Raw genomic sequence first — 15,886 nt, 5'->3', positions numbered from 1 at the left:
TTCCCTAATAACTAATGATGTTGCAGATCTTTTCATTTACTGACTGGCCATTTGTATATCTTCCTTAAAAAAAAATGTCTATTCAAGCCCTTTGACCAAAATGTTCTTTTCTAAGTAAAAGTTTTAATTTTGATAAAGTTTATCTATCTTAATTTTTCTGGTTATGTTTTTGGTGTCATATCTAAGAAACCATCACCAAATCCAAAGTTATGAAAATGTATCCCTTATGATTTCTTGTAACAATTTGATGGCTTTAGTGTATATATTTAGATCTTTGTTCCATTTTGAGTTAATTTTTTGTATGCTGTGAGGTAAGGATCTAACTTCATTAGTTTGCATGTGGATATTCAATTGTCCCTGCACTATTTGTTGGAAAAAAATATTCTTTCTCTATTGAATGACTTTGGCACACTCACTGAAAATTAATTGACCACAGATGTGTGGGTTTATTTCTGGGCTCTTCTATTCTGTAAATCTATGTGTCTATCTTCATGCCAGTTTGCCACACTGCTTTGATTACTGTAGGATTGTAGTAAGTTTTAAAATCTGAAAGTGTAAGTTCTCTAATTTTCTTCTTATTTATCAAGATTGTTTTGGCTATTTAGGATCCTTTGCAATTCCACATTAATATTAGGATCAGCATTTCCATTTCTTCAAAAAAGGCTAGTGAGATTCTGATAGGGATTGCATTGTATCCCTAGAATACTCTGGGGAGTATTGCCATCTTAACATTAAATTCTCCAATTCATGATCATGTGATACCTTGTCATTTATTTAGGTTTTTCATTTTTTAACAGTGTTTTACAATTTTCCTTGTATAAGTTTTCAATCTCCTTGATTAAATTTATTCCTAGGTATTTTACATTTTTTTGATGCTACCATGAATGAAATCATTTTCTTAATTTCCTTTTCAGTTTGTTCAATGCTATTCTATAGAAACACAAGTGATTTTTTTTGAGTGTTGGTTTTATACTCTCCAACTCTACTGATTTAATTTATTTGCTTTAATTTTTAAAAATTATCCCTTAGAGTTTTCAGCATGTAAGATCATATCATCTGCAAGTTTCCCCTTCCATATTCTTTGTTCATTTGTGTTTTGCTCATCTGTCTAGTTGTAAAAAGCTGCTATTTCAGTGTATTCTAGACCAGAGCTTCTCAAACTATAGTGTACTCATGAATTACCCATATATTTTAAAAGGCAGATTCTGATTCATCAGGTTTAGAGTGGGACCTTAGTATCTACATTACTAACAAGCTGCAGGGTAATGATGCTGCGGGTCTCAGGGCTGCCTTTTGGATAACAAAGTTTATAAGGGAAATAACTGCACAATGAAAGAGTATAAGTGATAGAGTCAGAATACTGGGTCATTGTTAAAACTCAGAAGATATAAGTCAAAATAAATCTTTGAGTTTCTTAAGGTGTGGACATGCTTGCCCAAGCTTACAACTTAATTTTTGTTGTTGTTTTTATTTAGTCCTAGATACATTACTCAGGTAATTGAAGATCAAAAGATAAGTATTTAAATGTTCTGATTGTTCATTTTCAAAAATAGGAATATTTCCTCAGAAGTAGCTCTTATATTTAGTAACAAAGGAGCTCCTTATATGTCTCATGGGTAGTTAAAGAGGTATGTAGCAAGATCCAGAGTTTGCATAATCACAGCGTCCAGGATATCCAAATATTTTCCAAGTGTATCACAGGCATTGTTGAACAATTTTCTTCTCATTGCTGCACTTATTAACCTGTATAAAGAAGCTGATTCTTCTGCTATTTGAACTTTGATTACCTTCCCAAATTCCTTCACCAAAGGTATGTGAAAAAATTGTAAAATCACTATAAAATATATTGCTTCAGTAAATCAGCTCACATATCTGATGATTACAAAGAAAATCAATACAATAAAAGACAGTCTGTTTTATCATGTTTCATTTAATTTAAAAAATAAAGTGGGATCTGAATCTGAAATGTCTCAAGGCAGAAATTAGTGAGTTCTCCAAAGAGTAAGACACCTGCATCAGAGCATTTCAATTCCTCTGTCTTCATTTTAGTGAATAATTTGTTTTACTTGTCTGATTCTTTAATGAACTTTCCAATTAAAAGCAGATGTCATTTCTCACAGAACATAAATTAGAAATCATTTTATTACTAACAGGCAAAATATGTACAAATAGTATTGAATTTGCCAGCAAGCACTGGGAATGTCCACACAATGATGGGATTTTCATATTGGTGACCCTATTCTAGCCTTAACTTGCAGCTCAATTTAAAGCTTAGTGAACCCTATGTTTTAATTTCCAAGGGAAAGTTGAATTTAGAAAGTCCCTCCGAAATATTTATGCCCATGTAAGAAAGGGCTGAGTTAAGAAAGCAAATAAAGAACATTGTGCTCTATGATCTATGATCATGAGGTTTAAAACTACCTGCTGTTATTTTGCTTACAGAATCTTTACCAGCTCATTAAGTTTAAATGCTTAGAAAATCAGTTTTAGTTTTGACTTTTACAAAAATTCCTCATACATCTTTTTTGTTTTTTTCCTGGCATTTGTCAGCCCTTAAATAAAATGTCCTGGAAAGCATGGCTTTTTACAGTTAATACTATTATATTGCATGGTATTTTGCTATCATGATAATAATAGTGAAATTGAATCTACTTTAAGTGAACACCTGAGAGGACTTCTTATACCTTAACACAGTCAATCCCTGAACCGCCTACAACCTTCCTGTGCTAATTTAACCATTTAGTGACTTATTTAATGCCCTAGCCTTCACTTTCCTTGACTTTTTTTACTCCAAAGGCCTATTTTCAGCTAGCTTCAGCTTTGCACTCCTGTGGCCACAACACTTTGTTTTATAGCATCACCCAAAACTGCTCTCATCACAACCTCCCTGCCTTCTTTCTTTTCCTGGTCTCTGTCCTTGTGCTACTCAGCATGGACCACCAGGGCTGTTGTGAGTAAACTCAATCACCCGGTTTCTCTGTTTCTTCTTAATTCTGAAACAATTAGCATAATTATTCTGATCGTAATTTATCTGTTACCAGTTAGCCTTTCAAATCCCTTTATTTATCATCTGTTAATTCCCTGCTCCATACCCCGTAACAACTAGTCCAAAACCTTCGCGCTCTTTTAAAATTCTCAACTACCATGGAGCCAGGCTTTAACTAACCTCAAAGTCACTTCGTCCCACAGAGTGGAATTGCTTGTTCTTTCCTTCTCTGCCCAAACTTTTTGTCTCTTCCTTGCTTCTCTCTTATACTTCTTTCCCCTCATTTCCAGGAGAAATGGATCCTATTCTAGATCCCACTGGTTCTATCTCCTGTTCACTTTATATCTCTTTTCATTCTTAATATCTCATTTTTCTGTCACTCTTCACTCCCCACTCCACCTCCACTCCTTTTTTTGCCTAGATAACTCCCACAGCTTGTTTGAGGTCTCAGCTCAGACATCGCTTCCTATAGGAAACTCTTATTAATTCTCTGGAAACCATTACCTCCATTTCTCTATGATCCAGAATCGTCCTCCACATTTTCTTGATAACACCGACCCCCTTGCTTCAGTGCTCTGGCTCGGGCTGTCTCTCCTGCTTGGGACATGGTGGGTCATCCTTGCCCTCTCCCAAGATCCACCTCTATGTTCACCAGGTGAAATTCCTGTGCGTGTTTAAGACCCAATAAGATGGCTTCTCAGATACCCCAAAGCAGAAACTGATTTCACTTTCTACTACACACTTGTTTTGTTTTCCATTTGAGCTTGTGTTCATAAAAGGTGCTGAATAATACTTTTTAGATGGTTCCACATTCAGTGTAGGAGAGTTATGGAGTGCCCATCCCGGTATCATTTGTGGCTGGTTCACAGATTATTGACTATGGAATGAGAGTCCTGTGCATATACTTAGTGGTGAACTGAAACCCAGAGCCTGCAAAGAGATGAGTTGAAGAAATTCTAGCTTTCAGTGGATTTTGTTAGAAGACAAGCGGCTTCTTCCACACCATTAGAGGTAAGGATTTTTTCCTATAATAGAATACATAGCTATTATAAATATAGTTACAAAAATTTTACAAGGAAGGTAAAAATAACCACATGGGCATATAGACAATTTTGGGAAAGAAAAATCTGATCATATTTTTTTACCTTTTCTTAGCTTTTTTTTCTTTAAAGTGACACATAATAATTGTACATATTTGTGGGGTACATAGTGATGTTTCAATACATATAACATATGTATGTATATCAGATTGGGCTAATTACCGAATCCATCATCTCACACATTTATCATTTCTCTGTGTTGGGAACATCCAATATCCTTTCTTCTAACTATTTGAAAATATATATTATGGTCATCCTACAGTGCTATAGAACATTAGAACTTATTCTTTATATCCAGCTGTAATTTTGGATCCTTCCCCTTTTAAATCAGTTGTGCCTTTGTTGAGACAATGATGTCAATGAAGAAAGTAGGAAGAAATGCATCAGTTTCATCTTTCTGAATTAAGACTAATGATATCCAATATTGCACAGGGCTGTTTAAACTCCTGATGGATTAGTGTAACAATCATTCAAGGAGTCTAAGGGTGAGGATTTTGTTTATTTGTCATTGTATCTTCCACAGGCTAGCTCAATACTTATTGACTGAATGAAGTAATGTGTAAAAGTAAAGTTAAATTTTAGATTTAGAAGTCATTAATACAATAATGTAATTTTCAGAGTCAAGTTAGTTGAAAGTTTTAGGTTTAAACTACTATTCTTATAGAATCTATCTTCCAATTATTGGTATAATTAGATATCAATTATTCTAAGTAAAATGTTACCTATTCATTAAATGCCTTAGAATATACTGGATCACTGGTTCCAAAATTTGTCTGATTGTATCATTTCCTTGTCCCTGACTGCAAATAAAATGCTTCAGATCTTTTTTAAAAATCCTTATTGTTTTCACCCTACCAATATAAATTATGATTCAGTGGATAGGGGGTGAGCCTGGAAATACGTGTTTTTAAAACTTTCCCAAGAGATACTAACAGCCAATCAGATTTAAGAGCCTTTTTTAAAAAGTCTATATTTGAGGTTTATTGTGGATAAAACATAAACAGACCCTCTCTTCTATTAAGTTAGCCTATTTCATTTAGGGAAATCACCACACAATCTAATAATTTCCCCTATAGCTGAATTATATGTGTTGAGATCCTGAAAATATCTCCAATGGATTGTGTAGACAATGAAAAAGTAAGTCCTCGGAGGACATTAAGATAAACTGGGACCACCTGGTCAACCCATGACACAATCTGATTGTAAGCAAATTGTGTTAGATGCAAGTATTTTGGCCAGCTAGACTTTTATTAAATTTAATTTAAAATGGAAACACCAACCAAGCTCTCTTACTTAACTAGAAGAAAATGTGATTAATAGGAACAAGAAATCTAAGAAAAAGAGGGACAAAACACTAAAGAAGAAAATGGTTCTTGGAATACACAAATCTTGGGAATATTTTCCCCAGAATTCCCTTGTAATTAAATTTTCATCTATGTTGAACCAAGGAAGAAAGAATAAATGCATTTGTGCTCCAATGACTATTTTGAAGATTTGTTTATGAGCATAGTGTGTTGTGATTTTATTTTATTTTCAAATTTTATTTTGCCACATGGTGATTTTCTTCAGTATGTATTAGCAACAAGCACCCTGCTTCATACTGCTAAAGTGCTGCTGAGTGGAATCATTCAGTGGCCAAACACTGAAGAGAACAAGGGAAACAAGAGATTTCCAAGTCATGGGCTATTTTCCTGCAACTTTAAAAATATCTGAATGAACTAAAACAAACTAACTAAATCTCTAAAATATCTAAATGAACTAAGATAAGAAAGCAGCAACTAATACTCAGAAATTAATTTGGTGATATCTGTCACTTCTATTATAGACTTGCAATTCCAGTGCTGGTAAGGTTAATTTATGGATCGAACAGCCAGTATCCCACAGTTTGGGAGGGCATGAAATCCAGGAACTCCTTCCTGTTTGCAATCTGTGCCTTTGCTGGACTACATCATAGTGAGGGCAAAGTTCAAGTGGCCTGTAGACACTGAACTCAGCAAGCATGGGAGACTGAGGCAAGACACTTCTCTCCAGAATGACCCTGACATTTGCATAGGTCAGCATAGAAATGCCCCTGAAGGGAACATGAGGAGAAGAAACTGCCACCTAGTTTATAATCCAACTTGACATAATCAGAGAGTTTCAACTTCTAAAGGGCTCAATGCCACTCTTCAAAAGCATAAACATTTCTCTTAAAAGCAAAAATCTTAAGCAGACTTTCAAATATTCTATGATTAAAATTGCCAGGTTTGTTTTACCATCTGCTAATGCAATCATGCAAAATTCTATGATTTTGTGTCAATGAGTTAATTCTAGTTGTTCCGAATGGAACTGTGGACTTGGGGGTTAAACAAAAAATAGGCTATAGTATCTAATGAGATGGTCTAGGAATCAGCCATGCTTTCAGAACTATGCATGAACTCAACACATGCTTCTGCCAGATTTGATTTTGGCCAGTAATCTCCACAGTCAATATTTTTTAGTACTTTTCAAATATATTCCCGATTGTTTTTTGGTCCACCTTTCCCCCACTTAAAACTTACATTCTGAAGTCAAGCTTATAATGAAAATTTACCACTTGATGTTGAATGGTTAAAATCCCCTCATACACAGGGAAGTTTTTGTGTGAGCGAAAGCTTACTAAACATACTGTGGTTATCATTATTTTTTCATTTCAGTTGGAGCCCCTAACATTCTTACTTTTTGGATCTGCTTGCTGGATAATTGTTATGCCAAGTCATAACTTCATTTAAAGAGCTAAGCTGGGACTAGCAGTGGGGGGAAGGAAAGAAGAAATCTTTTTTGCCTTCTTGTCTATCAGCACTAATCCTCTGAAAAGTACCCTTTCAATCAAGGGATCCAAGAGAAGCTCAATTGCCTCAGCAAATGGCATACTGAAAGGTACAGTTAAAAAGGTTCCTACTGTGAGTGAAAAATGAAAATAATGGAGTGACCTATGGAGACACTGCAAACCTGGGAACACACAGGGCCTCATGTCTGTATCAGGTCCGAGATATGCATGTGTCTCTGTCAAATTGAAAAGCCAAGGAAGTGGACGGCTTTGACTTCCTGCTGGTGGGGACAGGTACTGGAAATATTTTATTGCAAAGTGACTGAGACCCTGTTAGAAGTTTAACACTTAGCAGGCAGGCAGCAACCACTTAGAGAAAACAGAACGAGATTTTCTCCATTGGGCTCCTCCAGCCTTGACAAGGGTGACAACTATATTTTTTAAATAGTGTGATGGATTCAAATGGCTCTGGAAAGTTTTATCTTAAAAATAAAATGGTGGAACTGTCCCCTATGAAAAATGGCTGGGGAAATAAATACATTACCAGAATGGTATAGAAATGCATCAGAAACTGCCTATAGATTGCCCAAAGAAAACAGAACCAATTTTCCGAGAAGATTGAATAGAAATATTGAATGGACCCAGCTTCACTTAATACCCACAGAGTTCATGTGAAAATGTAATTAAGAAGACTGGGGATGGAGAACAAAAAAATATACGAGACACAAAATGGACCTTTACAGCTTCTTTGGAAGGTCACAGTCCACTTTTTATAGCATGATGTCAAGCACAAGGTGAAAGTGGGTTTTCAAAGACTTGGCTCTGCTCCAAAGGTCTCTCTTTAATGTTGCTTGCAAAATTTATACTGAAGGCAGATTTATGAACATTGTTGGAGAACAGGTATTTCTCTTCTTGTTCATAGAGAAGAGGTTTATTATTTTGGTCCAGTTGCTAAGCAAAACTAAGTCTGAGTTTGGGCTGTAAATTTTCAACTATATCTATATTAGCTTTATGTTTATTCTGAAATGGCGAGCCTTCTGATTTCAAATCTGAGAATGCCAGGGTCATATGAGATTTTTATCACCTCCAAGGTCTTGTCCAGGCCATATGGAAGTTTTACCTAGGCAATTCCAAAATAATATGGTTAATCGTTATTTGATGAGAAAAACAGTGCATCAAGACTGAGAAGAGTCAAACTACCTGAGTTTCAAATTTGGCTTTTTCACTTACTAATGTTGACACCTTGGGCAAGTTGGTCGTCTCCCTGAGCCCCAGATACTCCATCTGTAAAATGAAGATAATAACAGTTCCTACTTCATAGGGATATGATAAAAATTAAATGAGATAATGCATGTAAAGTGTTCAGCACACCACTAACATACAGGAAGAAAAATCAACCCTTACCATCTTGCAGACAGTTAAGACAACATCCTAGAGCTTAGTGTTGTTAGACTGAGCATGCAATGGCTGTATTTCATTTCTTCATATCCTAACTTCTGCATTTTCCTTGCCCCTGTTTTTCTAGGCCCTCCCCAGCTTCTCCATATTTGTTAAGTAGTCTCCCCCTAATCAGCACAGAAGGTTCTGATCAATGCCAAATCTTTTTGAAGAATTACCTGCTTTATTCTGCATCTTTACACATTAATATTTCTCCACCTGAGTTTGAGTATTAATGCTCCACAGATCTTAACAGACAGAAGAAGAAAGAATGGTACAAAGAGAGGAAATGAACTAACAGAGGAGCTGGAGAACAGAGACAAAGCAAAGAAAGAAACAGAAAGACTTGTGAGAGCTGGTGAACTCAGTTGGTGATTCAGCTGGTCTTAGCTACAGAACGTTTTCCCCCAGCGTTGTTCCATCTGGAGCACTGGTCCCCTGAGATGACTAGCAAACAGTTTATTAATCAAGAGAGTTTGTCCAAAATATTCCACACCACACTTTCCTCTAGGAGAGTCTCAATGCGTATTAGTACATTAAAGATACCAAGAAGTACTACAGTAAAAAAAACAAAAACAAAAACAAACAAAAACCACACACACAAAAAATCATTTTACTTTGTTTCATCTCATAAGACTGATCGATACTAAACACTAATCAATAACATTTTGGGAAACATTTCACTACCATTATTTTACAACTGGGTTGCAGGAATACCCATAAATAAAGAACAAATTTTGGAGAATTAATGAACCAAAACTGATGGCAGAAAAGTGGGACTAACATTTAGTGAGTGCCTATTATGTGTGCCAGAAATTGTACTGTTTTAAAAATATTTGCTCATTCCCAGTAGGTTAAAGTAATGGTTTTTAAGTGGTAGGGTTGATAAAAGTGCTTTATGAAAGAACATCTTGGCACATATTAGTTTTCCTTACGTGGGGACACAATAGCTCTTTAAAAATGGAAAGATCTTGAGAACTCAGGTAGCCCATATCCATGCTTAAGAGTGTTGCTTTTGCATGCACTGAGAAATTGCAGATTTTGGAGTCTATCCTTAGTTCCCTGGAAGGTAGCATGAGACAAAGACCTGTGAACTAGTCCTGGTACTGTCACTTACTGGGTATGTAACCTTGAGTAGCACACTCTTCTGAACCTATGTAAATACTAGAAAAAATAATATCTAATTTAAGGGTTTTTGAGGATTATAGTTATAAGCCACAATTTATATAACTGATACTTCAAATAATTCAAATTTCTTACTCTACGTTTTATATTCGTGTATTCATTGATCAAAATGTTTTTCTCTTGCACCTAAAACTATAACAGTTCCCATGGACACAAAATAGTGTGTACAATTTGTATCTTAACACCTGCTAATTGTTATTTAAAATACTACTCTATTGAGTGTGTGAGTGTGTGTGTGTGTGTGTGTGTGTGTGTGTCTGGAGTTCAGTGACATGATCACAGTTCACTGCAGCCTCGACTTCCTGGTCTCAAGCGATCCTCCCACCTCAGCCCCACCAAGTAGCTGAAACTACAAGCATGCGCCACTATGCCCATATGCCCACTATTTGTGTTTTTTGTAGAGACAGAATTTTGCCATGTTGCCCAGGTTGGTCTCAAATTCCTGGGCTCAAGTGATCTGCTTGCCTTGGCCTCCCAAAGTGCTGGGATTACAGGCAACCGCACAAACCATTTTATTCTTTCTTTATATTCCCCAAGGCATCTGTCTTCGCATAGTGTTGAATGAATGGAAAAATTAATGGCAAATTGCACTAAAATTGTACTTATTTTACACAGTGTAATATAACAAATGTAAATTAATAATAGGATACTTTGTACTGGTAGAACAAGGCAGGATGGAGTCAGACTGAGACTTCTGAAATCTTGTGCTAAATTTTCCACGCTTAACAAGTAGCCTATGCCTATCACTCAACCTCAGCTTATGTGTATACCAGAAGATTCGCTAACAAGACAGCCATGTTAGAGATAATCATTCTTTTATGACAGTGGGTCTGACTTCAGGACTTTTGCAAGAAACTTGAATTTCCCTTCAAATACATTGAATGTAAATATGCTTGGTTTACTCCAACTCATTTTAATTCTGTTTAATGTTTTTCCATCCTCATGCAACAAAAAGTAAAAAGCTACCTCTTCATTTTCTGAAAGGTCTATATACCATTAAGAGTGAAGCCTTGAGAGGTGAAACTGATATCACGAAGGAGGAAATACAGAACAATAACAGCTATTCATTTTATGAAAAGTAGCAGAACTTCATTTTATTAGGTTGGTGCAAAGGTAATAACTTTTAGTGGCAAAAACTGCAATTACCTTTGTACCAACCTAATAGCTCTACGTGTAGGCAGACACAAAAACAACAGCCATAAGACATGTGATTTCTCTTCATTTCTTGTACACATTTACCCACATTGACAGTGAGACTGAATTGTGGGAAAGATATGTTTTTATACTTAAATGAATAAACATTGGACAAAACGAGTTCAAGATTTAAAACTGTTGTTCATTGTATAGGGGGTATATTTTTAGGTGCAGTTCATAGAAATGGAAATGACCTGTATTCAAGTCAGCTGGGAGCTCTGCCAGTCACTCATCCCAACTTCCTGCCTCTTTCTATTCTCCCTTTTTAGCCTCTTTCTGTGTCTTTTCCCACTACATCTACATGACACTCAAACCTGTAGTGAAGCATTTACCACTACAGTATTTACTACACGTTCATGATTTGAAAATCGAATGGCAGATTTCTGATATACTCAACATATCAAAATATTCGGAATCTTATCAGAAATTATAAAAAGGGGTGTCTCTGTCAGTTTGAGTTTCTATAACAAAGTAACATAGACTGAATGACTTGTATACAATAGATATTTTTGTCTCATTGTCCTGGGTGTGGGAAGTTCCAGATCAGGGTACCAGCATGGTAGAGTTGTGGTGAAAACCCTCTTCTGGGTTGCAGGCTGCCAACTTACTGTATCCTCACATGGTGGAAGGGGCAAGGTAGCCCTCTCAGGCCTCTTTCATGAGGTCACTAATCTCCCAAAGCCCTACTTCCTAATGTCGTCACCTTGGGGATTACATTTCAGCAGAGGAATTTGCGGGGGACACAAGCATTCAGTCCATACCCGGGGAGATGTATAAAGTAAACTTAGTGAGAATGATCTGTTGCAGGAATGGAATTCTGCTGTTGAGAAGCTGAAGAGTGGGGCACTGAGAATTCTGCTGTCAAAGGGCTACGTGGAGAAAGAACACCTCCAGCTCTCTCACCAGAAACTGAGTCAGCTTCAAGAAGAATTTGGTCAACTCATGGTGGAAAGGAATACCTGGTTAAAGAAGGCAAATGAATTTTTTAACAGTGCTAACAAGGTCAGTGTGAGATCAAGTTGATAATTTTCGGTAATCAGGGAGACCAGTAAAAGACCCATTACTTCAACCAGCTGGAGCACATCACAGAAGTCAAAACTCCACGTAAAATTTCCTATTATTAATAACATGTATTCCTATTATGGCCATTATTCGGTTCTCAAAACTAAAAGACTGTTTTCACATGTAAAAGGTGACTTTAAAAATAGCAAACACACCTCATGAGGGTTTTTTGTTTTTTTTGTTTGGTTTGGTTTGGTTTGGTTGTTGGATGGTGTTTGTTGTTGTTTTGAGAAAGGGCCCGGCTCTGTCACCCTGGCTGGAGTGTAGTGGCGTGATCATAGCTTACTGCAGCCTCGACCTCCCAGACTCAAGTGATTCTCCCATCTCAGTCTCCCATGTAGCTGGAATCACAGGCACATGCCACCATGCCTGACTTTTTATTTTGTAGAGACAGGGTCTCACTATGTTGTGCAGGCAGTCCTCAAACTGCTGAGCTCAAGTGATCCTCCTGCCTCGGCCTCCCAAAGTGCTGAAATTACAGGCATGAGCCACCATGCCTAGCCTCATGAGGGTTTTATCTTACAGCTGCCACTGGTCTGTTTGCGGGGCACACTTGTGCCCACATTATTGTGTTTCCCATGGAGGAAGAGAATTATCATAAATATGTCAAGGTTTAAAAAGACCTTAAAATTTTTACCGAAGGCGCTCCTTTTTTTCATCCTCTTTTACTTACCAGGTAAAAAATATATGAATATTGCAAGTCTTTTTGCACACGAGCCATAAGGCTAGAAACCGTGCCTTAGCCTGATTGTTTCACCTTGATCTTGCCATTTTAAGTCAGCCAGAGTGAAATCTGGCTGTGGACCATCTCCAGGTCTTCTTGAGTTGGAGAAGTGCTCTGCTTCTCCTCTCTGATTCATTGGACGTTCATTGCAGCAGCTGGTTCCTGCTAAGTGGCAGTGTTCACCTGTTCACATCACTTGAGTATGGCTCAGTATATGAGGCTGGGGATCTTATGTGAAATTTTTTTCTACCTTTTCCAATGTAATATACACCTTCAAATGGTGTTTTTGGAATTCTTCATACCTTAAATTTCACTGATGTTTTCAAAACAGACAATGTGGCAGGAAATGAAAGAGGAAACCCTAGAAGCTAGGTACGTTGTGATCTAAAATCGTATCGTCAACACCCTGAATACCATGTCCTGTTGCATATCAAAATAGTGACTTAATTTTGAACTTCTTTACTAATAAAAACTTTCTGAAAAAATAAATGTAAAATTTCAAAACAGAAGTGCTAAATTGTGGTAAAATGTTAAAGAACGATTTATTGTCAGATTATTTGTCATTTGGGATTTCTTTGTTTTAAGAGAGGAAACAGACATACCATATTACTGGAGCTATTGAACTAATTCGATGTTAAGTGCTAATTAAGCTTCTCCTCAGTAATTCTGTTTTTGAATAAGAGACTTTTACACTTAAACTGCAGGTTCATTTTTCAAAATGAGTGGGTCATCTACAAGTCAGTTATTATTGTTTCTAAGGAAAACAGTTATCAAACATATTGCTATAAAACAATGCTTCCAGTTCAAACCCTATAGTTTACAGCCTTGCAAAATGTAGTTTCTCTCTTTCATTCCCATTCTCTTACTCTGGTTTTCTCTGCTCTCATTATTTTGTACTTTGCTGTTATATCTTTCTGGGTTTTAACAGAGAAGGAATATCCCCTCCAAAAGTCTTTTTTAAAAAAAAAAGAAGAAGAAGAAGAGAGTAGTTACTTTCTCAGATTCATAGAGTAATTCAGGTCAGACTGGAGAAGAGAATGTATGTTTCTTAATCACAAAGACTTTTGATTTCTAGATTCCCCATTTTATCATTTGAAAGCCATGGCATGCTAACTATACAAATTATAATAAGCTCCACTGGGATTTATCCGTACTATAGCAGGTTCTATAACCAAGTGGCACTCAGAATAGTGTTAGAATCCTTTCTCCCTTTTCAAAGCATCAAGGAAATAATTCGACTCCAAATCTAAGAACTCAATGTGAAAGATGATGGATATTTCTACCTCAGCAAAAATAGAAGCTGGAGTTTGGAATGTAGATGTTTAATCATGACTGTTGAATGAATTTTTTACTGTGTTATTAAGTAAAATAACTATATTATTTATACCATATAATTAAGCAAAATAAATGATGAAATTATGTAGTGTAAATCTACTTAAAGAAGAAAACTCTTCTTGTGGCTTATAAATGGTATTTTGTTTTATTTATATTGTAAAACCTCCAAATTTTACAAAAATTTGACCACTTTACCCAATTCTTAGCATGATACTTATAGCCCTAGTTTAAATAAAGAACTGAAGTTTTAAAATTAATATAATTTCAAAATCCCTTAAAATGTTTTTTTCTAGAATAAAATTCTGTTGACACTAGTGAAAAGCTATGTTCAGTTTATATAATCAATTATCTCCGAAACACTGAATTTTCCTTTTGAAAATTCACTTTGTTGTGCCTTGAGTCCACTGGGGTTTCCTAATTGAGAACATTCCTGTTCTTACATGAAGTCATGCTCTCAAGAACTGTGAGGGGTTTGAGATTTTACCCTACGTTCAAGCTAACATGTTAACTTATCACAGTTTCATGGATGACTACAGAAGACACCTGACCTCTGGGTCAGAGGTGATTGATTATAGCAAAGCAGCAGCCAGAGTGTCAGCATACCACATCAATTCTCCCAGCTCCAGTTCCCCCTGAGTGATGCAGATGGGCCCTGATGGATGTATGCACTTGCAGCAGGTGGGGTTCAGGAGAGGAACCCTAAGCTGTAGTTTTACAGCAAATAGGAAGCAAGTCTGCTCTTTGTCTTGGAGGGCAACATCACCTCAATCCTGAAGGTTACTAGTTGCAGACGCAACACTGAGCAATGGCCCAGATATAAAGGGGTCAGAGTCTTGTATTCTTGACCTACCTGTGAGATGTGTAGGAGCACGAGAGATCCACGAAGACCTTTCTCTCCCAGCACATGCAAATCTGGATGTTAGCACTGCAGGAATAGAAGATGAAGTCAGCACTTTACAAAAAGATACTTTCCTTGAAAATCAGTTTCATTCTTGAAAAGTGGAATTATATTTCAGCAATTTCTTGTTCCAAATTCGTTGAAGCTAGGTCAATATACTTTTTCAATTTCTATGTCAAATACTAGTCTATCAAATTTGTTAGTATCATACGCAATATATAAATGAGTGAGTGGGATAACTTGAATATCTGCTTGGTAAAAAGTGAAATACATGATTTTTAAAATATACTTTTTACTTTTTTGAATTTTGTTAAAATAAAAAGAATAAATATCCAATTTTATCTGCAGAATAGACTGTTAGTAATTTTCTCCTATCATATATATTTTTTCATCCAGATTTTTATCATATTTCTGGTTAAAACCATTGAGGAGTCCCTCTTCCCCCTTTTCCTTTCATTTTCTTTCTTTCTATTTTTTTCAGGGGGTGGGGACAGCATCTCACTGTCACCAAGGCTGAAGTGCAGTGGCATGATCACAGCTCACTGTAGCCTTGACCTCTGGGGCTCAGGTAATCCTCCCACCTCAGCCTCCCAGGCAGCTGGGTTGCCACCACACCAGCCTAATTTTTTGTATTTTTTGTACTTTTTGCCATATTTCCCAGGCTTGTCTTGAGCTCCAGGACTCAAAGGATGCACCCTGCTTGGCCTCCCAAAGTGCTGGGATTATAGGTGTGAGCTACCATGCCCTGCCTCTTTTCATTTTCATTCATTCCCCTCTCTAACAATTCTAGATAGGGATATTATTATTTACTAGAAATATTTCACAATAATTTATTTTATTATTTAAACGTGAATTCATGAGAATAATTACCCTTCTCCTTAGATATTCACTTATTTAGTATATATTTATTGAGTCACTGCTATGTGTCAGGCATTGTTCTAAATGCTGGAAAATAGAGAACAAAACTTACAAAATTTGTGAAATTCAATAAAATATAATTATCACTTAATTGCCCACATTGCCAACAGTTCCCCCACTGCCTTTGTCCAGTGGCTCCAGGAATGCAATTGATTACCTTTAGTTCTACTAGGGTTTGATGAGTACCCAAGGTTCAGAAATGTTTCTCACCCAGAGGAAGTGTCTGGCAGCCTGTGACTAGAGATACGAATGTTTGGAC

The 15,886-nt window shown here is 36.4% G+C and overlaps 1 protein-coding gene across 1 annotated transcript in view; it reads left to right on the top strand.

Moving 5' to 3' along the window:
* Positions 1–15,886, top strand: part of CCDC141 (coiled-coil domain containing 141) — a 208,812-nt gene that overhangs the window by 112,945 nt on the left and 79,981 nt on the right. Inside the window, exon 7 of the mRNA XM_023212346.1 lies at positions 11,498–11,692. Coding sequence (XP_023068114.1) covers positions 11,498–11,692 — 195 coding nt within the window. The remainder of the gene's footprint in view (positions 1–11,497; positions 11,693–15,886) is intronic.

The sequence above is a fragment of the Piliocolobus tephrosceles genome, chromosome 11 (genome assembly GCF_002776525.5).
Source record: "Piliocolobus tephrosceles isolate RC106 chromosome 11, ASM277652v3, whole genome shotgun sequence".
Classification (NCBI taxonomy): Eukaryota; Metazoa; Chordata; class Mammalia; order Primates; family Cercopithecidae; genus Piliocolobus; species Piliocolobus tephrosceles.
The sequence above is the reverse complement of the archived record's forward strand: the minus strand, read 5'-3'. Positions and strand labels throughout refer to the sequence as shown.